The sequence below is a fragment of the Microtus oregoni genome, unplaced genomic scaffold (assembly GCF_018167655.1).
Source record: "Microtus oregoni isolate MIOR12 unplaced genomic scaffold, Mior012 000018F_ref0000195, whole genome shotgun sequence".
In the NCBI taxonomy this organism is placed as follows: domain Eukaryota; kingdom Metazoa; phylum Chordata; class Mammalia; order Rodentia; family Cricetidae; genus Microtus; species Microtus oregoni.
In genome coordinates this window covers 1,080,757-1,104,168 of record NW_024543077.1, presented here as the reverse complement: position 1 = coordinate 1,104,168, position 23,412 = coordinate 1,080,757, and the positions used below count along the sequence as shown (strand labels likewise).

General features: G+C 47.8%; 2 protein-coding genes across 2 annotated transcripts in view; both read right to left on the bottom strand.

Moving 5' to 3' along the window:
* The window catches only part of LOC121458899 (integrator complex subunit 4), a 57,081-nt gene extending 54,424 nt beyond the window's left edge, over window positions 1–2,657 (bottom strand). Inside the window, exon 1 of the mRNA XM_041668271.1 lies at window positions 2,477–2,657. Within this exon, the coding sequence (XP_041524205.1) occupies window positions 2,477–2,530 (54 nt within the window). The 5' untranslated portion in view covers window positions 2,531–2,657. The remainder of the gene's footprint in view (window positions 1–2,476) is intronic.
* Window positions 2,658–7,797: 5,140 nt separating this feature from the next.
* On the bottom strand, window positions 7,798–14,167 carry LOC121458998 (BTB/POZ domain-containing protein KCTD14-like). The gene is made up of 3 exons (XM_041668458.1): window positions 13,947–14,167; window positions 13,428–13,539; window positions 7,798–8,920 (listed from the first exon to the last, which is right to left on the bottom strand). The coding sequence occupies exons 2-3, from the start codon at window positions 13,536–13,538 to the stop codon at window positions 8,270–8,272; spliced, it is 762 nt and encodes a 253-aa protein (XP_041524392.1). The 5' UTR covers window position 13,539; window positions 13,947–14,167; the 3' UTR covers window positions 7,798–8,269.
* Window positions 14,168–23,412: the final 9,245 nt, after the last annotated feature.

The window sequence follows — 23,412 nt, the reverse complement described above, 5'->3', positions numbered from 1 at the left end:
ACAAAGAAAGAAGCACCAAGAGGACAAAGATTTCACTTCCTCGCTCTGTGCTAACTGTGCACACAACACTTTAAAGTGAGTTTTCTGCCGGCTGCGTGTGGACACCTGCGACCTCGGCGCCTGGGAGGCAGAGGTGGGAGGCTCTGACACCAGATTTAGTTCTCAGAGTTACCTGGACTGCAGCTGGCTCAAAACCGAGGACTGACTTTCTCTCAGGGGATATGTAAGGAAGGGAATAATCTCTGCCGTGGTCAGTACTGTTTTAGGGAGCCAGGTCCCATTACTCCTGCCATCAGGGAACATGCTGGTGGGGACGCACGTACACTGACACCTGAGCAGCACCGGGTGACAGGAGCCAACAGGAGAGCACAGCACAGCGGCATGGGAGCAGCAGCAGAAACTAACCTGAACCTTCAGTCAGGTCTTGAAGCAAAAACACAGAGCCACTCGGAATACAGGACACAAAGAAATGGAGAATGGCATACATTTTGTGTAAAACAGACATCTGCATAAGTTCAGAGATGTAGGGGAGAAAGCAGCGACACTATGTAACAACATAATTGCTTTGAATGCCTCCAACGTAAAAAACAAAACAAACAAACAAAAAAAAAAGCAAAACAAAGCAATCAACCTTGTTAGGCTCCACCTATACTTTCCACAACAGAAAGGAACTGGGGTGGGGCTAGAGAGATGCTTGGTGATTTGGAGCACTGGCTGTCATTCAGAGGACCCAAGTGCAGTTCCCAGCACCCGGGTCAGGTGGCTCACAAGTATGTTTTACTCCAGCTGCAGTGGTATGCAAACACATGGGACACATTCACACAGACATATACACAAATAGAAATAACCCTTTAATGAAGATACGGGGAGGGGGCTGGAGAGATGGCTCAGTGGTTAAGAGCATTGCCTACTCTTCCAAAGGTCCTGAGTTCAATTACCAGCAACCACATGGTGGCTCACAACCATCTGTAATGGGGTCTGGTGCCCTCTTCTGGCCTGCAGGCATACACACAGACAGAATATTGTATAAGTAAATAAATAGTTTAAAAAAAAAAAAAAAAGATACGGGGAGAGGGAAGGGAGGAATACAGAACCAAAAATTCCAGAAAGGAAGCCATGGGTGCGGAAGCTCTGGAAAGCTGGACCCCCTGACCCAAAGTTCAGAACTAATTTCCCTGGAAGCTATCACAAGAGGCTGCTGGGAATGTAGCTCAGTTTGTAGAGTAAAGCCTAGAATGTTCGAGACCCTAGGTTCAATCCACAACCCTGCATAAACAGGAGTGCAGGCAGGCTTAGAAGCTAATAGTCAACCTCAGCTACACAGCAAGTCTGAGGCACCCGAGCTCTATAAGGACTTTGTCTTTAGTTGGTTGGTTTTTTGTTTTCCAAGAGAGATTTTCTATGTAGCCCTGGCTGTTCTGGAACTTGCTCTGTAGACCAGGCTGGCCTTGAACTCAGAAATCTGCCTGCCTCTGCTTCCTGTTTTAGGATTAGAGGTGTGTGTCAACACCGCCTGGCCGAGAGATGACTGAGGGCTAAGAGCACTTGTTCTCACACTCCCAGCACCCACACGGTGCCCCACAACAGTCTGTAACTCCAGTCTCCGGTTCCAGGGGCGCTGACACACTGTTCTGGCTCTCTGTGAGTTCTAAGCCAGCCTGGCGTACAGAGTGAGTTCCAGGAAAGGCTCCAAAGCTACACAGAGAAACTCTGCCTCTAAAAAACAAATATAGAAATAAAAATAAATAAAAAAGAAAGAAAAGAAAAATATCTAAATGCTGCATCACATTTTATATATACATGTATAGATACGGAAGGTTGAGATGCAGAATGAAGATTCACCTCTTCTACAGACACGCTACAGAACACAGTGACTGTCCTGACAGGGCTTGGTCCACCTATCTTTCAAAAACTCCGACGGAGGAGGACGAAGAGGCAGTCCTGTGACTCTCGCCTGCTCTGTCTGGGGCCAGAATTCTACAGACTCCTTGGTTTATTTTCCCATTTGTCTCTGAAGCGAGGGAGCGAGAGTTAGGGGGATTCTGCCACCAGCTGAGGACAGGAGGATGCAGACGGAACCCGATCTGGCACGACCGAGCGGTGAGAGATCAGAGTAAGGTAACCGAGAAGAGAGTTTGAAAAATTACACGGCACTTTGTTTCTCCTAATAATAATCTTGGTGATGGTGTGTGGTTTTTGGTGTGTGTGACTTGTTTCTAAAGTGGGCTGGGAGTGTGATTCAGAGGTAGAGTGATGCTTAGTACGCGTAGGACCCTGAATTCTATCCCCAGAACAAAAATAAAGAAAAAAGAAAGAAGAAAAAAAAAAGTCAGACTACACGCGAGACCAGCGGCCTCAACCTCACACGCCCCCGACGCGCAGCCGGAACCGGACCGGGTCACGTGAGCCTGGACGCCCCTGTGGAAGCACAGCCTGAGGCGAGGACGACCTTCCCGCGCCGACTGCCAGCGCTTACCTGAACCACTTTCGTGAACTCCTCATACACCCGCTTTTTCAGGTGCGCCGCCATGGCTGCGCCAGACCCTCTCGGCTTCCGTACTCTGGGCGAGCGCGCGTGGCGGGGGCGGGGGGATCCCTTCTGTCACCCCAAACTCCGCCGCGATCCCACAAGGCACTGCAGCTCCAGGATAGAGAGGCCGCTTCCTGAAGCTCGACTCCCCGGCCACCCGGCTGCCTTGGCTCCAGCGGAAACGGAAGTCCGGGCGCGTCCTGAAGGCGGGACCGAGTCGAAGGCTGAGGCGGGCGGTGCAGAGCTGGACGTCAAACTCTGAGGTGTGTCCTGAGAAACAAGAAAACCTGGAAACCACACAAAATATAGGCAAAAGCTTCCTGGAGCATTAGTGAAAGGTTTGAGATCATTTTCCTGAATGATACTACTATAAGACTAAAGATTTAAGAATGCTGGGCTGGAGAGATGGTTCAACGGCTGCTTTCCTGGAGGACCCGAGTTCAATTCCCAGCACCCACATGGTGGCTCACAACCATCTGTAATGAGATATGGCGTCCTCTTCTGGCCGGCAGACATGCATATAATAAGTAGATTAAAAAGTAAATAAAAGATTCAAGAATGCTGGGACCAAGCCTCTGTCGGACGGGTCAGCGTGCTGTGCTCCCCGTGTCTCTGGAGAGGAACCAACACTTCCTCTGATAGCTGTGGAGGAGTGGAAAGAATCTTGAGTCTGAGGAGGAAGCCAAAGTCCCTCTGAGCCTCTGGTACAAACGTACCGATCATGCGTAACCCGACAAAAAGATGCTTACAATGGAATGAAACAGTAGAGAAACCAGAACAACCTATAAGCTAATGTATGTGGTACTGTGAAGTTTTACAACTTATAAGAAAAGAAAGTTAATATGGGATATTTAGGGGAGGAAACAGGAGGTTAGTAAGTACAAGGACCCAAACACATCAAAGGTTATCTTCTTTCTCTCCCTCTCTCTCTCTTTGTAATTTTATTTATTTATTAAAGATTTCTGTCTCCTCCCCGCCACCACCTCCCATTTCCCTCTCCCTCTCTTTGTAATTTTGTTTTTGAGACAGGATTTTATTGTGTAGCCTTGGCTGTCCTGGAACTTGCTCTGTTGATGTGGGATTCCCCTCTATGCTATGAATACCATTGGTGAATAAAGAAACTGCCTTGAACTGTTGATTGGGTGGAACTTAGGTAGGCGGGGAAAACTAAACTGAATGCTTGGAGAAAGGAGGCAGAGTTAGAAGAAGCCATGTAGCTCCACTGGAGACAAGACACTGGAACTTTAGCTGGTAAGCCACAGAGAAGTGGCGATACACGCTCAGGAAGCAGAGGCAGGTGGACCGATCTTTGTGAGTTCAAGGCCAGCCTGGTCTACAAGAGCTAGTTCCAGGACAGGCTCCAAAGCTACAGAGAAACCCTGTCTTCAAAAACCAAAAAGAAAAAAAAAAAGATTTATTTCTCATGTATACAATGTTCTATCTGCATGTATGCTGCAGGCCAAAAGAGGGCACCAGATCTCATTACAGGTGGTTGTGAGCCACCATGTGGTTACTGGGAATTGAACTCAGGACCTCTGGAAGAGCAGCCAGTGCTCTTAACTGCAGAGCCATCTCTCCAGCCCTTTTTTTTTTTTTTTCGTTTTTCGAGACAGGGTTTCTCTGTGGCTTTGGAGCCTGTCCTGGAACTCGCTCTGTAGACCAGGCTGGCCTTGAACTCACAGAGATCCCCCTTTTTTTTTAAGGGTAAATTTTCCATAGAAAAAGACGATATCTCAGACTTCAGAGACAGCAGAGCATATGCTGTGTCAAAGGAAATAGCAAACCGTTTCTTGAATAAATAGTAGCTGTTCTTACTATTCCAATATTTGGCTATCCTCTCAAACCCAATTGCTAATAAATGTAAGACCACTAGCTAGATGGATTTGTCCCATACTCCCAACCACAGGGAGACTCTTAGTGGCTAGCCTGAGCTTTATAAGAAGTTTAAGGCAAGCATGTGCTAACCATAATTTTATGTGGAAAATTAACAAAACTGAAACTAAAAGTAGTGGTTCAAAAAATTAATACAGTCAAAACACAATGACACGATTATGGAAATGCCATGCTGAAAACCATTTGCATGCCAAGCAAAACAAAGTGTGGTGCCTCAATCTGTAACCTCAGCCCCCAGGAGCTGGAGAACTCAAGGCCCTCTCGGTATAGTGAATTCAAGGCCATCCTACGGATGGGAAACCAAACAACCTCAGGATAAAATTGGAATGATACTGAGCTGAGCACATGCAGATTCGTGAAGCGTTCCATATTATTAAAGCAGCCTAAGGAAAAGATTTCGAAGGTTTCAGCTCCTCGAATTAGTGGCAAACACTAAAATTAACAGTGAAATTCTTGTGTGTATGAGTGGTGTGTCCATGGATAGCTATAGAAGCCGAAGGTCAGTGTTGGGTATCTTCCTCAACCGGTTCCACCTTGCTTCTTGAGACAGTATCTCTCACTGACCCCTGACCCTGATGCTGTTTTGGCTAGACTGACTCCGAATCCAGCGGTGACATCACAGGCGTGCTTCACCACACCGGTTCTGGGTACCGGATGTCTAAATCTAGGTCCTGGTCATTTGAAGGAAGGACACCCAAGGTTATTTTCTGGCCTTCTCATGTGTGTGTGTACACACACACACAGCCGAGTAGAAGATACTAAGGAGATGGCCCAGTCAGTTATGTACCTACCGCACACTGGAACCCCTGAACCGATACAAGAGCCAGGCACAGAGGTGGGAATCCGTATCCTCAGCTCTAGGAAGTCAAAGACAAGCAGAACCCTAGCGCTTACGGGGCAGTCAGCCTAGCCAAATTATCAATAAGTCCAGTGAGAGTACCTGTCTCAAAAGCACACTCGAACGCGCGGGCGCACACACACACACACACCTCTGTAAAAAGCCGCACTAACGAACACCATAGGAGGAATGTCACTCACGTGCCAAGCTTTAGCCACTAGAAACTGGCAATTGGAACTGCGGTGAACTGGAGTAAACTGTGAAGTAGCCTTCCTCTTCTCTTAGCTTTCCGTTCTTCCCTGACATGTCTCTGAGGAACGTCTCTAGGGCTTGTCATCTGATCTGTGTCTTCAATTATCAGGCCATCCTTCACAGATTTATTGTTCTTTGTCTAAAAAGCATAAAAGCTCCATTTCCTTAGACTTCACTCTGTGTGTGTGTGTGTGTGTGTGTGTTTACACGTGTGCTCTCTCAGCAAAGATCCTGCTGCTAGCTCTATGTGTAACCCTGTCGATGTGACTTTAAGACTTCTTCCATTAAAAGATAGGGTCATCCGGGTGGGGTGGCACACACCTTTAATTTCAGCACTCCAGAGACAGGGGCAAACAGATTTCTGTGAGAGTTTGAGACCAGTCTGGTTTATATAAGGAGTTTCTGGCCATTCAGTAAGACCCGGCTCACTGAAACAAAAGAAAAGAAAAGTAGACTCCATCTCCCCAGCCTTTGAATTCTGGTTGGCATTAAAAATTGCAGGCAGAATGTAGCAGAAGTAACGATATAATAGATTTGACTTGAGCATTAACGCACACCTTTGGAGACAGACTTTGTTATACTGCCCAGAAACAACCATGCCTTCCCACCCATGGCAAAGAGTCATAGCACCCTGAAAGAGCTCCAAGAAGGGAGGGTTGTGCTGGTTTTATTACCCCGTTATGGAAAGTAAAACTGCTCCGAGCCTCTCAGCAGATCTGTAAACATCATCAAACAAAGCTGTCAGTGCCATTTGCTCAGAAATGCCGGCATGTCTCCCAACAGTTTGTTAAGAGTTAGCAGAGCTGACTGATTGGCAGTGAAATAAATCTGCCACCACAGAGCGCCTGTGGAATGGAGAGGTAGCTCTCTTGGTAGAATGGGTGTCTATCATGTGGGAAGCATTCTGTTCAATCCACATCATCCCCAAAGGAACCAGGTGTGGTGGCCCATGCCCAGAATACCAGCTTTTGGGAGGAGGAACCAGGAGAGTCAGGAGTTCAAAGTCGTCCTTAGCGACAGCAAGTTTGAGGTCAGCGTTGTTGCTAAAGAGTCCCCTGCAGGACTGGAGAGATGGCTCAGAGGTTAAGAGCATTGCCTGCTCTTCCAAAAGTCCTGAGTTCAATTCCCAGCAACCACATGGTGGCTCACAACCATCAGTAATGAGGTCTGGTGCCCTCTTCTGGCTTTCAGGCATACATGCAGACAGAATATTGTATACATAATAAATATATATATATATATAAGAGTCCCCTGCAAAGTGATGTACTCTCAGGAGGTAAGCCTCAGTGTCTGCTGTGGGCAGGTTAGACATGTCAGTGGCAAGGTTGAAGTCCACACTGCAGAACCTAACCTCCAACCTGCCTTTGTGTCATTTTGCTCATCCATTACTTCATAAAGCAAGCATGCAAGGAACCGGTCGAAGAGACCAACTGGATAGATTAAGGAGGTGTGGTCTTCCTGGATTCCTCCAGGAAGTGTGTCACTGGGAGGTTTTAGATGCCATGCACCATTCCCGGATCACTCTGTTTTTTTTTTGCTTGCGGTTCCAGGCGTGAGCTCAGCTGTCCCTGTCACTGCATATGCTGCCTCCTACCACAGTTCCGTGTCCCAGTGGACTCTTATCCCTCTGGAACCGTAAGACTCTATGAGTTGCCTTGGTCCCTGTGGTTTTAGTGTAGGAACGGGAAAGCAACTAATAAGCCAGGAAATAAGTTTTCCTCTTTTATCCCTGAAAGGACTAAAGTGAGTTAGATGCTGTAGCTCATGCCTTTTTTTTTTGTTTTGTTTTGTTTTGTTTTTGTTTTTGTTTTTCGAGACAGGGTTTCTCTGTGGCTTTGGAGCCTGTCCTGGAACTAGCTCTTGTAGACCAGGCTGGCCTTGAACTCACATAGATCCTCCTGCCTCTGCCTCCCCAGTACAGTCAAAAGCCACCACCACCCGGCTTCTCTGTGTAGCTTTTGACTGTACTGGAACTTGCTCTATAGACCCAGTTGGCCTGGAACCACAGAGATCCGCCTGTCTCTGCCTCCAGAGTGCTGGGAATAAAGGCATGTGCCACCATTGCCCAGCTTGTTTTTGTGGTTATTTTTCTTTGACACAGGGCTCTCTGTCTGGCTCTGGTTGCTCTGGAACTCCCTCAGTAGTCTAGGTTGACCTTGAACTCCAGAGATCCACCTGCCTCTGCCTACCTGCTGGGATTAAAGGTATGGACCACCAGGCAAGGTCTACTGTGTTAAAAATACTGTTACAATCCACTGGAGGAAGTTACAGACACGAGGCCAGATCAGAATCCTTTATTTAATCTGTGGCTGTGGTGACAGTCCTGCCGCAAAGAACTTTTGGCCCCTAACTTGAGCACTACAGGATTTATAAAGACAAAACACAGTGACATCACACCAGGTGCAGGCTAGAGGAGTTTTTGTATCAGGGTTATTTCCCAGCAAGCAAGGAGGAACCCTTTGATCTGTTAAACATTTGATAAGCTTCATTTCCCAGAAGACAGGAGAAACCCTCCTTTATTCCAGGCAGCAGGATGAGGCTCCAGAGGGGAACAGGTGTGGAGTCAGGACAGTCTGACCTCTCCTGAGCTGTCTCGGTGGGGTCTCAATCTATATCCAAGGCTAGCTTTGAACTCATGGTGGTTAGTCTTCCTCAGCCTCCTAAGTACTGGAGCTACAGGCCCAGCTTTAGAACTTGGCTTGTGGTGGCACCTGGTTTCACAAGTTCCACCAACAAACAGCCCCCACTCCTAGGGATCACCACCAAGTGAAGATGAATATCCAGAAGCATGTATAGGGGTCCTTGCTCAGATGGTACCTCTGAGGGGACACCATATACCCCTTGGCTCTAATGTCCTTCTCCAGGCAGTACACAAAGTCCTCCGACCCAGGGCCTGCCTTCCAGGGCCCAAATTTGACGACGGGTGTCTTTTTGGCCTCCAGGATATGCAGCGGCTCCACGCACTTGGCCTCCTCCTCCTCCGTGTGCACCACACACACCACCACCTTGGACGAGCGCATTGCCACGGCCTCTGCCCGAGCCAGGTGTAACAGGACCTCCAGGTTCTCCCTGTAGTTTGGCACTCCCAGCAAGAACTGCATGCGAGCCACCTGCTCACCGAAGATCTGGGGCATATCCTCCAAAACCTTCACCAAGAGATGGATCTGGTAGAACTTAGCCTCGTGGTAAACCTCAGGAATGTTCTCTGTGGGCACTTGCCCAGTGCGTAGGTAGTCCAGGATAGGCCCGAAGTAGGTGCCAGGGCGATCAATGAAGAAGCGGCCGTGGGCATCCTTGTAGAATTTTGCTGATCGGGATAATATCTCAGAGAACTTTGAGCCTGGATGTTTCATCAGGGTGCCCATAGTGGTGGTGTAGAACTGTCCACCTACGTTCAGCTCCACTACCTGCAGACACAAACGGCGGCGTGAACCAACAGTCGAGGAGACACACTGCGACAACCTACCAGGGGAGGTGCTGTCTGCAGTGATAAAAGTGAAGGCTGCATTTCCAACCTGAAGGTTCAAGTACAGATCAGGGTGGGGGCCAGTGATGGGGACGGTCCTTCATTTTGAGGTAGGCATGGCCTCATTCTCAACCTGTCTGTCTCACAGCCTCTTAGGATTTAAGTACTGTCCTGGAATTAGGAGACCCCAAAACAAGCCAGCTGCTGGGGTGGGGAGCACTGAGTTACCAAGTCAACAAGTCCTACAGGGGCTATTTCAGCTGTGTGGGGGTGGTGGCAGGAGAAGAAGGAGCCAGATCATACAGCTGAGGAAAGGAAACTCAGAATGTTTGCCTCTCCTAGACTTCAAGGCCCCTTGGCAAGGCTGTTTGGTTAACCTTGAGATCACCTCGAAAGAGCAGGGAGTTCTCAAGGAGCTACAGACTAAACCTTGAATAAATCACTCTGCTGGCAGTTCCTATTCTGCAGACGCTCAGCTTCTAGGTCCTCTCAGTGCCCTCATTTTACAGATAAAGAAAACCCAGAGGAAAGATGCATAGACCAGGGAAGTGATGAAGTGCAGCTAGGATCAAATGCCCACCAGACGGTCTAACTCACGTCAGGGTGGGTGTTCCAGCCCAGCCCATGCCAAGTCCTGCCTCACTGAAGCCCATGTTAGCAACCTGCCTGGGGAAGGAAGCTCACTCCTTACCTTAAGCCTTGACCTCTGTGAAAACGGAAGCAAGATGGACACAGAGAACTCAAATCTTTCCAACTCTCAAAGTCTAATCCACCCAGTCGCCTCAAAAGTCCTCTCCAGCCGGGCAGTGGTGGTGCTCACCTTTAATCCTAGCACTCGGGAAGCTGAGGCAGACGGATCTCGCTGAGTTCAAATTCAGCTTGGTCCACAGAGTGAATTCCAGGACAGCCAGGACTACACAGTGAAATCCTGTTTCAAAAAACTAAAGCAATAACCCAAAGGAGTCCTTTCTGAAGCTAATTTACAGAAACCATTTTCCTAGCTAAGCTGTGGTAGCCCGAATGTCATTCAGCACTCAGGAGGCTCAGGAGTGTTTGTGCCGTGGCTATACAACAAGACCCCATTTCAAACAAAGCAAAACTAGTTTCCTACTCTACCACCCTGCGCGACGCTGTTTAGTTTATCTTATAAGACCTCAGCCCTGTCCACAAGCTTCTTTATTCTGTGTCTTTTTTTTATTTTATTTTATTTTACTTTTATTGATTTTATTGAGCTCTACATTTTTCTCTGTTGCCCTCCCTGCTTCTCCCCTCCCCTTAAACCCTCTCCCATGGTCCCCATGCTCTCAATTTACTCAGGAGATCTTGTCTTTTTCTACTTCCCATGCAGATTAGATCCATGTATGTCTCTCTTAGGGTCCTCATTGTTGTCTAGGTTCTCCGGGATTGTGACTTGTGTCTTTTTTTTAAAAAAAAAATTCTTTCTCCGCAAAGTTCCCAGCCTCTGTGCAAATCTTAGCTTCCTATCTCATCCATACACACTGCCCAGTGTGCTCCTAGAACGATGAACTTCTTTTTACTCTCTGGAGGAAGGCCCCTTTTCATCTTTATTACCAATCCCCTTGCCAGTTCCTGGGTGGGTGGGAAAGCCTTGGTGAGTGGCTGGCAGAGACTTTGCCTCTGGGGGGAACCTGCTGGGTGTGGAGTCTGTGACAGCCATGGAGATGCAGGGAGGGACCTGGCTAATCTCTCACCCAGTTTGGTCAGAAGGGTCCCTACACCTTCCTGGGTCTACCCAGCATTTATACATTATCTGAGCCTCCCCTCCCCCAGCTGAGTGAATGAGTGGCATCTCCACTCAGATGTTCTCAGGCCCCCAACATTGACCCCTTCTGCTGTTTCCCAGTTAGCTGAGTCAGAAGCCCAGCATAATGTGGTTTTTCCTTGATCTTAGTCTCCCCTACACACTTACTCACCACCAAGTCCTGGCAGTCCTGTTGCTTTGCTAAGTTCTGTGGCCCTTGCTAGGGCCTGCCCCTGGATCGATTCTGCACACTCAAACCAGATTTCCTTTTCTCTGAAGCAAACCTGAGTCTCCTGCACTAAACACTTGAATAGCTTGAGGTTACCCATGCTCTTTGCAACAGGCCTACTGCTTGGCCTCTAGCAAAGCAGAACAAAATCACCTACTGCAGCCCTCCCTCTATCCATGGTGGGTTGGGGTCCCAAGCCCTCAGGACTTCACTCTCTTACGGCTTGCTTCCTATCACTGAGTCTACCCATCTTTCTTTTCTTTCTCTTTTCAATTCTTTTTTCTTTCTTTCTTTTTTTTTTTTTTGAGACAGCATTTCTGTATAGTCCTGTTTATTCTAGAACTCACTCTGTAGACCAGGCTGACCTTGAACTCAGAGATACTTGTGCCTCTACCTGGGATTAAAGGTTCCCCAGGGGCCTTCCAGAACGGTGGTCTTATGATCCCAGAGTGACAAGTCATTCTAAGTTTACAGTAGCCTCTCCCTTGGGATCTCCTGTGTCCTCATCCTCCATTAGACTGGGAGGTTTGAAAGGGGAACGCTATTCCTCTCTGCCATACGAGTCACCAGCACCCACTAGCAGGGCTCAGCACACCAGAGACACTAGCACCCACTAGCAGGGCTCAGCATACCAGAGACACTCGATGAATACCTGTTAGAATGAAGGAAGTTTACCCTTGGCCCCAATCCGCAGCAGGACCTGGTATTCTGATAAACGCAGATCTTGCCCTACCTGGCATCAAGCTCAGTGCTGGCTCCCTGAAAGGCCTTCACCCAGGAACTCACTAAAGCCCTTTTTCTTTTCTTTTTTTTTTTTTTTTTTTGGTTTTTCGAGACAGGGTTTCTCTGTGATTTTGGAGCCTGTCCTGGAACTAGCTCTTGTAGACCAGGCTGGTCTCGACCTCACAGAGATCCTCCTGCCTCTGCCTCCCAAGTGCTGGGATTAAAGGCGTTCTGCGCCACCATCACCCAGCTACTAAAGCCCTTCTTGAGCAGGAACGATGGACACCCTGAGTGCTGAACCTCTTGACACTAGGCAGGTAGCTTTGAAAACAGCCGGCAATGACATAATCATCACACTATTGGAAGGAGCCACTTGCCCTGCTTCTGGGTCTGCTCTCTCCCCTGACTCAGTGCTGTTGAGAATAAGAATTTTATTCTCTCAGTGTGCACCCAGACTTACTGTTAGCTACTAAGTGAGGCAGGCACCTTTAGGGGCTAACTTCTACACTAAATGGGGGGGGGGGTGGCATGCCACCTACTTACCACATTCTCAAAGCTGTCTCTTCTTTAATTTCAACTAAAACTCTGGGGAAGTTCATTGAGTTTTCTGATTTATTTATTTATTTTAGGCAACCACCCTAACAGAGTGAGCATGTCCTAACAGAGTGAGCGTGTCCTAACAGAGTGAGCATGTCCTAACAGAGTGAGCGTGTCCTGACAGAGTGAGCGTGTCCTGACAGAGTTCACATTGGCCTTTGTTTTGTTGTTGTTTGGTTGGTTTGGTCTTTTGTTTGCTTGTTTTTGTTGTTTTTTAGTTTTTCTAGGCAGGGTTTCCTCTGTGAACCAGGCTGGTCTTGAACTCACAGAGACCCACCTGCCTCTGCCTCCCGAGTGCTGGGATAAAAGGCCTGTGCCACCACCACCTGGCTTGGTTTTTGTTTTTAAAGACAGTCTCCAGAAGCCCAAGCAGGATTGTGGGTATGTGCTGTGGAATTCAGTTAAAGAATGATTCTTATTAATTCTTGTTCCTGTTTTGTTGACAGTGCTGGAGATTATGTCCTGATCCTCCCACTGAGCCACATCCTGAGCCTTTGAGCGTTTGATCTATGAACTAAAACTGAGTGTGTGCTCTCCTGTGTGGACATGTATAGACTTCTTCAATAAAATGCCCACCCTTCCTTCTTGGGGTCTAGCACTACTGTGAGAATAGCCCCAGTGTTATCCTCATTAGTTACTCTTTCTCCCTTCTCCTCCTCCTGGCTTTGCACACAGCAAATGCCATTGTGCTCCCAAAGTCCTGTCACCCAGCCCATGAGAGAAGGCAAGTAAGCAGGGCACTCTTTGGGGCAGAGGGACAGTACGGGAGCTGGCCAGGCTACCCCTATCAGGCAGAATAAAGGATTGACTGAAGTACCCTCCCCACCCCACCCCCGGACTATGCAGAGCCAGAGGTTTTCAGAGGGGACACACAGAGGAGCTAACACAGACTAAGTGAGGTGAGCCAGGGAAGAAAAGAGCAAGTGAGAGAAGGCACAAAGCTTGGTGGAGCGGGAGGGGGGACCGCACAGGTATCAAAGGAGTTTACTGACAGGCGTAAGAAGATGCTCCCCGGGGTGGGGGTAGGGGGACTACTGGAGGGTGGGCGAATGAAAACGGAACGGAGCTAGGAAAGCATCTGGCGGGGGTTGGAGGTGGGGCGTTCAGGACGACAGGAGCAGCCCTGAGCGCACTTACAATGTCCGGGTCAAAGCCCAAGATCCTGGACTCCTGGCTGCGTTCCTTGAGTTGGTTGGCGGGCAGAGACTCCTGGCTGAGCTCCTTGAGTTGGTTTGCCGGCAGGCTCATCCTGGTGGGAAAGGACAGCTCGGAATGACCACACAGCACCGCCTTATGCTGATAACTTATGGGCGGGAAACACAGTCCTGCCACGTGTCGAAAACTTCCCAGCCAGAGAGGCTCATGACTCCACGCCCCTGAGAAACTCTGTGCCTCCCCTTGCCTCCTTTGTGAAACATCTGTAGTACTTGCTTGTTTAGCTGGCTTAAAAGCCCTCTGAGGTGTTGAGCACCGACCCCACTGGGTCTTTGAACTGTCATCAACTTCAAGTAATCTATAATCTTTTAGGGAAGTGGTACTAGGAGACAATCCCGGGGCTTTCAGAGGGTAGATGTCAGACCAGAGACTATAAAACGGTAAGTAAGAAGAAGAAGAAAAAAAAATGCTGCCACTCAAGGCAAGCGCTGTGAAACTTACCTGTTCCATGCCTTAGTTCTGAGTGAGAAAAGTCTTCTCTAAAACATATTTACACTACGGGAGCCCAGTACGGTCATCAGCAGCGACAACAGCCAGACACTTGATTCAAATGAAACTGATTAGACGCTGCAATCACACACTTGGCAAAGGAAATAAAACCCAAGAGACTGGAGCATGGTTCAGTGACAGCACACTGCTTAGCCTGTATGAAGTCTGGTTTGAGCCACAGCAAAACGTACAATACCCACAAAGAAGAGAGCTAGGAAAGCGGGAAGGAAGGAGAAAATGACACCCACCGTGTTCGTGTCCCGCCGTGTGTGTGTGTGTGTGTGTGTGTGTGTGTCCCATAAAAAGATAATAAAACGAATTTTCAAAGAATGTACACAGATAGCAAGGAGTCCTCAAAGAAGCTCACTGTCCAAAACCACTAACAACCACTAAAAGAAACAAAGTGTCCGTCATAGGAAACAAAAGTCAAAAGAAACAAGCCCGGGCCCCTCATGTACAGGGTGAACGGATTTAATGTCATGAGATAAATGAAAGAGCGCATCTAAAACACGGGCTGCAGGTGTGGGTATGTGGTAGTGCATTGCCTAACATGCACCGGACCCCGTCCTAAACACATCTACAGAATCAAAACCACACCTAAACCCAAACGTGAGTAAAGAATAAGAAAATACAATGTTTTAAAAGACCAGGGAGATTTTTTTTATTATTATTTTTATTTTCGAGACAGGGTTTCTCCGTAGCTTTTGGTTCCTGTCCTGGAACTAGCTCTTCTAGACCAGGCTGGCCTCGAACTCACAGAGATCTACCTGCCTCTGCCTCCCGAGTGCTGGGATTAAAGGCGTGCGCCACCACCACCTGGCTGAGTAGGGAGATTTTTTGAGCCCAATAAAACCTCTAAAAATGCAACACTAAGGTAGCCAAAATAAGCCCTTCTGCAGCTTAGAAGGATTTAAACTAACGCAGTTGAAGGAGCAATGATGTGTGTAATGATCTGTCCTGTCCCTTTAAGAGACAAGCCACACCCACTCCCTCCTCTTCTGGGAACTGTAAGAGCGAAAGCCTGTGAAGTCTGGGAGGCAGGAAAAGGAGTGTTCAAACTTTGCTGGTTGGAATATGAACTGCTGTAATCTTTAGACGTTAATATAACCGACTCTATGTAAAGACATGGAAAATTTTAAGAAACTTTGCTTGATCAGGAGTTGGTTAGGGCTCTGGGTTCAAGATACTTTATAGCATCAAGAGTTAGCTGGAAACAGAAACCTTTGCAAAAGCACAAACTATGAAATGTCCCTAGCAGAAGTAGCCCACACCTTGCGTCTAGTGAACTGACCCTAAATGAACCTAGTTTGCAGTTCATAATGTCAACCCCAGATGATGAGGGGGGTCTCCTCCCTACTGTGCTGCATCTAGTGTTGTGGTCCCCAGCCTGGCTGGAGAGTGTGCTGAGTAAACCCTGCTTTTGCGTTTTTGACTTGACTGGATTCCGGTGGTGGTCTCTCTGAGGGTTCTCAACTTGGGCACAACATCTAAAACAAAACGAAACAAAACAAAAAACCCACTTTTGGTTATCCACCCAACAGAAAAAAAAAAGGCCCATTTTGTATGAATATATTTACCACTGATCTGTTTGTGTTAGCCAGATTAGCTACAGTTAGCAGCTGAGTAAACCTCAGTCTGTCTTTGCCCTGCAATGCTGTGTGTCTGTTGAGAAGATAGGGAGGGACTGGGGAGGCGGCTCAGCAATTAAGAGCGCTTGTTGCTTTTTCAGAGAACTAGAGTTTGGTTCCCAGCACCCACATCAGGACGCTCACAACTACCTGTTAACTTCAGTTCCGGGGACTCTGCTGTCCTCTTCTAGCAGGAGAGAGGGAACTTAATTGAGAAAATGCCTCCATCAGATTGACCTGCAGACAAGTCTGTGGGGGATTTTCTTTACTGATGGTAAATGCGGAAGAACCCAGCCCACTATGGGTGATACCATCCCCAGGCAGGTGGTCCTGGGGTATATAAGAAATCAAATTGAGCAAGCCTGGCAGAGCAAGCCAATTAAGTTAAATGAATGTAAGCAGTGTTCCTCCGCGGCTTCTGTTTTAGTTCCTGTCTCCAGTTTTCTGCCTTGAGTTTCTGTGGTGGTGGCTTCCCTCAATAAACTGTGACTTGGGATAGATAAGCCAAATAAAACCTTTCTTCCCCAAGCTGCTTTTGATCATGGTCTTTATCGAAATAATAGAAACCAGTGTTAACTGCCGTTATCCAGTTGGTTGGGTGTAGGAATGGAGAGACTTTTTGTTGTTAATATATCTTTGCATTGACATTAGTTACATAAAAAGGTGAAAAAACGAAAAAGCAAGAAGTCAGCTTTTCAACGTGAACAATCTAGAAAGGCTGATGAGAAGAGTGGCAGGGAAGCTCGGTCTTGATGGAGAATGGTGTTCACTTTTGAGAGACCCGAATAGATTTTTCATTAGAATGTTGTACAAGAGAAGGAGAGACAAGGTATATCTATAGTCCTGACTGTCCTGGGACTCACTATGTAGACTGCTTGCTCTTGTCTGGCCTCGAAGTCACAGAGATCCACCTGCCTCTGCCTCCTGAGTGCTGGGATCAAAGGTGTGTGCCACCATGCCCGGTTTGAACGCTGTGTCTTATGTAACAAATATCTATGGGCAAGGAAATGAAGTGTGAAGAAATGAAATGAAGACCATATAGATTTCCAGAGCCAACTTTGAGCTCTGTGACTGTAATTCTGTTGCTAGACAGACATTAGGACGACCTTGGAATTGAGATGAGTAGCTTGAAGTAAAACGATCCCCCCCACTATGGGTGCCACCATCCCCTAGGCAAGGGATCCTCCACTGCATAAGACTGAGAAATCAGTTGGTCATTAGCCTAGATGGGCTCCTGTCTTTGTGACTTCCCCTCTACTATGGACTGCAACCTGAACTGGGTGCCAGATAAACCCTCTTTTAGCTTGCCTTTGTCAGAGTTTTATCAAAACAAAAGTTACTGTGACAATGACTTTTCTCTCTCACTCGTCCTCTCTCTTGACCATGAAGAGTTAATTACTTTGTATCACAGTGCATTGATCCATTTTCTGTCACTATAGCCAACTTTCTGAAGTTAGGTGTTCTATAAAGAAAAGAGACTTGCCTGGTTGGTGGTAGTTTGGCACATGCCTTTAATCCCAGTACTTGGGAGGCAGAGGCAGGTGGATCTCTGTGAGTTTGAGGCCAGCCTGGGCTACAAGAGCTAGTTCCAGGACAGGCTCCAAAGAAACAAAAACAAAAAAAGAAAAGAAGGAAGGAAGGAAGGAAGGAAGAAATAAAAGAAAAGAAAAGAAAAGGTGGTGGCGCACGTCTTTAATCCCAGCACTTGGGAGGCAGAGGCAGGCGGATCTCTGTGAGTTCGAGACCAGCCTGGTCTACAAGAGCTAGTTCCAGGACAGGCTCCAAAACCACAGAGAAACCCTGTCTCAAAAAAGAAAAGAAAAAAAAAAGAAAGAAAGAAAAGAAAAGAAAAAAGAAAAGAGATTTATTCAGCTCACAGTTTTGGAGGACGCTAGATGAGAAATCCCTATTGATTCAGTCTCGGGTGAGGACTCCCCTGGCTGGGTCACATTATGGTGCATGGCGCCAGGGGAACACGTGAGACGGGAGAGATCACACTTTACACACAAAACCCAGAGAGAGACCAGGCAGAGGTCAGCAACGACCTCCGGCAGGGAGGTCCTAGCTTTTTTTTTTTTATGTATATATATATATATATTTTTACTTTTTTTATTTTTTAAATTTATTTATTTATTAAGGATTTCTGCCTCGTCCCCACAACCGCTTCCCATTTCCCTCCCCCTCCCCCGATCAAGTCCCCCTCCCTCATCTGCTCGAAGAGCAATCAGGGTTCCCTGACCTGTGGGAAGCCCAAGGACTGCCCACCTCTATCCAGGTCTCGTAAGGTGAGCATCCAAACTGCCTAGGCTCCCCCAAAGCCAGTACGTGCAGTAGGATCAAAAACCCACTGCAATTGTTCTTGAATTCTCAGTATTCCTCATTGTCCGCTATGTTCAGCTAGTCCGGATTTATCCCATGCTTTTTCAGACCTAGGCCAGCTGGCCTTGGTGAGATCCCGATAGAACATCCCCATTGTCTTAGTGTGTGGGTGCACCCCTCGTGGTCCTGAGTTCCTTGCTCGTGCTCCGTCTCCTTCTGCTCCTGATTTGGACCTTGAGATTTCTGTCCGGTGCTCCCATGTGGGTCTCTGTCTCTGCCTCCTTTCAGGTCCTAGCTTTTAAAGATTCAACCAACTGCTAACATCGCCACTTGAAGCCACGTTTGCTCACACCACTCATACCCAATCCACAGCCACAGGCAAGGTATGCGCCTCCAGCAACATCCCTCGGCAAAAATGGCCAAGCCGCGTAGACCGGGGCTATGATCTCCTAGAGTCACGATTCCCTGATTTATACAGTCCACAGAGCACGTTGCTTTAAGCATTTGGACTCCCAGAGGGATTAATGGCAGACTGGGATGATTCCCGCAGGGAGCCAGCAGTTGCAAGGACCTTCAACCCTGAGTGGAGGGCGCAACACTGAGTAACAGCTTTTAGCTTCATTTCCTGTCTCCCCCAATCCAGCTGTCTGCTCTCCTTGCCTTTGTTCCTGCTGCCCCTTCTACCTTGAGTGTCCTTTGCCTAGAAAGCTCAGAGTGAGCTTTGAAAATGGATTTAGTCGCCCCCCCCCCCCCCCGCCCCGTCCCAACTTTTGTATTCATTAGCGCATTTAACCTCACAGTTCAGATACACCTCTGTTGCCGTGACCCCTCTCTCAGAGGCTGTAGCAAACAAGAGACCTGAGTGTTGCCTCTGGCTTTGCCACTGGGTCTCAGTATTTTGGCAGTCCCTGTTTTTTGTTCTCTACCTGTATAACACGGTAGAGGTTGGGGCATTATCTGAAAGCGCGTCCTTGTAATCTCATCTTGGTTCGTGCTCTGGCCACAAAAGAATTCAAAATGCTGCATGCCCTTGTCTGTGACTGGGTCTTCTTTCCCTCTGGCCTAGTTCCGAGAACAAGCGAACAGCGCTGCTCCCTTCTGCCCTCCTCCCACCGACCCCAGCCCTTTGTTCTTCTTCCCGAGACAAAGCTGCCAGTCCCGATACTCCCCAAGCAGTTGGGCTTCATGCCAGCCAGTCAAGTGGCAGCTGGGGCTCAGATGAAAGGGCCCTCAGAAAGCTACCTGTGGCAAAATGCCCAGCCCAGGCTCGGCAGCTTTGAGCCCAGATGCCTCAAGAGGCATCGTGTCCACCACTCCCACACAAGGCTCTCTTTGTGAGCCTCACTGAGGGACACAACCCTGCCAACCCCGGCTACCCGCTTCCCTTTCCTCTGTTCGATAATAGTTTGAGAAATAGCCCTTAGGGAGTGCTTCGGGCTTAGATCAGGTTGTCCTGCCCTTGTGCGTAGGAGCCAGGAACGTCTTACCCCATTTAATCTTCAGAACTGCGCAGGTAGCAAGTACTGTCTTTTTCCGTTTTCTGTTTTAGGCAGGGTCTGGCTTGTTAGGTAACCCAATTAGTCTTGAATTTGCAAGTCTCCTTCCTCAACCTTCTGGATGCTTGGACTATACCGTGCACCACAGATCAGGCCACCATTGAAATCGAGATTCATTTGCAATCCTCTCTCTCTCTCTCTCTCTCTCTCTCTCTCTCTCTCCCCCCTTCTGTATCCCCCCATCCTCCTCCCCTTCTCTCCCCTCTCCTTTTGCTATTCCTCTTCCTTTGCCCCCCTTCTTTTTGAGATAGGGTCTTTAGCCTTGGCTAGTCTTAAACTTTACGATGTAGCTGAGGATGATCTTGAACTTCTGATCCTCCTGCCTCTTGGACTCAGGCACGTCACCACATCTGGCTTATGAGGTATTGGGGTTCACACTCAGGCTTCTTACAAGCTAAGCAAGCCCCCCACCCGCCTCCTTTTAAAACAGAGTCAATGTAGTCCCAGCTGTCCTGGAATATTCTATGTAGACCAGATTGGCCTTAAACTCACAGAGATTCACCTGCCTGCTTCCACCTCCTGGGTACTGGGTACTAGAACGCTTTCTCCTTTCTTCCTTCTTTTTTACTTTTATTTTTTATTTACTATTTTTGAGAGAGGGTTTCACATAGCCCTGGCTGTCCTTGAACTCTTGTACCTCCTGCCTCCATCTCCCAAGTGCTGGGATTACAGGTGTGAGCTCTTACAGGTGTATCTCTATTTTAAAAGAGGAAGAGCACAGACACCTGAGTGTCTGCAGAGGTGACCTGAAGGACAGGGAAAACAGAGATGGCACAGGAAAAGAAAGGCGCCCCTCACTCTGGAGTCTGAAGTCTCACACCAGCAGGGAATCAAGAATCCAAGCACAACTAATAAAATGGTGTGAAATTTGCCTACACAATGCGAACGTTGCTTTTATACAGAGACATTTTAAATAATAGTGTTAAGACCACAGTGGAGGGGCTGGAGAGATGGCTCAGAGGTTAAGAGCACTGCCTGCTCTTCCAAAGGTCCTGAGTTCAATTACCAGCAACCACATGGTGGCTCACAACTATCTGTAATGAAATCTGTTGCCCTCTTCTGGCCTGCAGCGTACATGCAGACAGAATACTGAGAATACTGTACATATAATAAATAAATAAATAAATCTTAAAAAAAAAACCCACAATGGGCCATGCCTGAGTGTACATGACCTTCAGTCATGGCCTACGCTTTTTCCAGATACATAATTCCAAACGCAGTTTTCTGAGACTCTTAGAAGCAAGACTACAGTTTACAGTAGAATCATGTTTCAGCTTCTACTCGTAACCCACGGCTTTACCTTATCATTGTAAATCTAGCAGTCAGCTCAGAACATAACCTGTGATGTCCTTTAAAGATGGGCTAGCCGTGAGGCAGAGCAGTGAGGACTTCTGGGAGGTGAGGTCTCAAAAGGGAAGAGATGCTAAGTGGAAAAGCTGGGTGGGGGCACACAAGACTCGGAGTCCTGAGGCAGGAGGGAGGTGCTAAGTTCGGAGGAAGAGAAAGAGCAAGTCTGTGGTGGGAGATGAAGAAATGTGTGCACTCTCTTTTGATCACCTTTGGCTGAGGCAGCCTCTGTCCAGAAAGCCGTACGTGAACCCAAACCATGTAGGGTTCCTGTGAACCATCATCACATCAGAGGGTCCTCTATTCTCCCAGGAAAGCCCACCCACCCTGCCTGGGGATTTTTTTTTACCTATAATCTTAATATCCTTTTAGATCTGGGAAGTTCTGGGCTGGCAAAACGGCTCAGTGGGAAAAGGCACTTGCTGACAAGCCTGGCGAACTGAGTTCGAGCCCTGAAACCCAGTTAAGGCAGATAGAGAGAGTCAGGTCTATACCGCTGCCCTCTCACCTTTGAATATGCACAGTAGCGTTTGGTCACTCACTACCCCACAAATCTCTCTCTCTCTCTCTCTCTCTCTCTCTCTCTCTCTCTCTCTCTCTCTCTCTCATACACACACACACACATCACACACACACACACACACACGCACACACACCTATGGGACCTCACTCTCTTTGGTGATACCCCTACAGAATATCTGGGAGGAATCTGGGGAGCACGTACTGTCAGTGCCCAGGTACAGACAGGCATCCACATAGGCTGCCATAGAAAGAACGTCTGAGCATCCTCTCCAAAGGCCCCAGATCTAGCGAGGTCCCCTCTGGAGAAGCGGGTCTTTGGGTAAGGGATGTAACTCAGTGATAGAGCGCCTGTTTAGCACGTACTAAAAGCTAGGCTCAGTCACCAGCACTAATGTCAATTAATAGCTTGGTCAGTTTAGCCTTGGCTAGAAAAACAGAACGTGGCTGGGAGGTCGCGGGTACTCCTATGCCTATGGGCCCATTACACTTAAGAACACCCTTGCCAGGAGAATTCAAAATGCCCGGTGTGTTACCCTTTGTTTCACGGGTGTTGTCTTTTGTTTTATCTGTTTACATGTATTATCTTATTTAGTCTTTGCAACAAATTAATAAAGGAGCTTAAGAAAATAGCATTCCTGCTAACGATCCTAGCCGATTTTATGCGTCATGAAGCAAGCCAATCGCCGGAATGAGCTTTTGGAAAGAGTTTATTTGTGAGCAAGGCAGCGTGAGTGAGCACCTGAGGTGGGAGACCAGGACTCACTCCTGTCTTCCCGAGGGAGACATTCAGGGTATGGTTTTACATTTCAGGGTATGACTTAAGGTTGAGATTCAGCTTCTGGTATCAAAAGGTTTCCCATCACAGGTAAAGAATCAATGTTTTAAAAGCAACTTTCCAGTCCCTGTAGAGTTAGTTACCCGGGAGCTGCCATCGCCATCACAATCCACAGTAACCTAGACAACCGTCATCATCATGACCCACAGTAACCTAGGCAACCATCATCATCATGACCCACAGTAACCTAGGCAACCATCATCATCATGACCCACAGTAACCTAGGCAACCGTCATCATCATGACCACATACTGAAGGGACAGCAAAGCTGGTAGGAGATGGATGTGTACGGCTCAGCTGCCTGACCTCTACTACTAGAGGTTTGTTTGAGCTAGAACTCTTTATGTAGATCAGCCTCATCCTAGAGTCACAGAGATCCACCCGCCTCTTCCTCCCAAGTGCTGGGGTTAAAGGTGGGTGTTCCACCACTGCCACAGTACTAGGGATTATTATTAATTTTTTTTTTTTTGGTTTTTCGAGACAGGGTTTCAATGTAGCTTTGGAGACTGTCCTGTAATGGAACCTGCTCTGTAGACCAGGCTGGCCTTGAACTCACAGAGGCCCACCTGTCTCTAACTCCCAAGTGCTGGGATTAAAGGCATGCACCACCACCGCCCAGCTAATACTAGGGATTTTTAAAGATGGTGAAAAGGATGCAGCCTCAGAGATAGAAACTAAAAGTACCAAAGATTACTGTAAATGAGACAAAGCCAGCTGTGTTCGTTGGCTGATAGTCACCAAAGTGAGGACTCAGTTCTAACAGTCTTAGAGACTAAAGCCTTTTCTTTCTTCAATTTTTTTTGGGGGGGTTTTCGAGACAGGGTTTCTCTGTGGCTTTGGAGCCTGTCCTGGAACTAGCTCTGTAGACCAGGCTGGTCTCGAACTCACAGAGATCCGCCTGCCTCTGCCTCCCAAGTGCTGGGATTAAAGGCGTGCGCCACCATCGCCCGGCTTTCTTCAATTTTTTTAAAAAAAAATTTATTTATTTATTTATTCATTTAGCCTGCATGCCTGCACGCACACACACCAGAAGAGGACACCAGATCTCATTATAGATGGTTGTGAGCCACCATGTGGTTGCTGGGAATTGAACTCAGGACCTGTAAGAGCAGCCAGTGCTCCTAACCTTTGAGCCATCTCTCCAGCCCTTTTTCTTCAATTTTTATTTTACGTGTACTACACTTTGTCTGCATGTATATCTATGCACAGCA

Excerpts from the sequence above, each read along its gene's own strand:
- LOC121458998 (XM_041668458.1), bottom strand. The coding sequence starts at position 13,538 with ATGAGCCTGCCGGCAAACCAACTCAAGGAGCTCAGCCAGGAGTCTCTG. Across the intron at positions 8,921-13,427 it reads TGGGCTTTGACCCGGACATT|GTAGTGGAGCTGAACGTAGG; the intron begins GTAAGTGCGCTC and ends TTGTGTCTGCAG.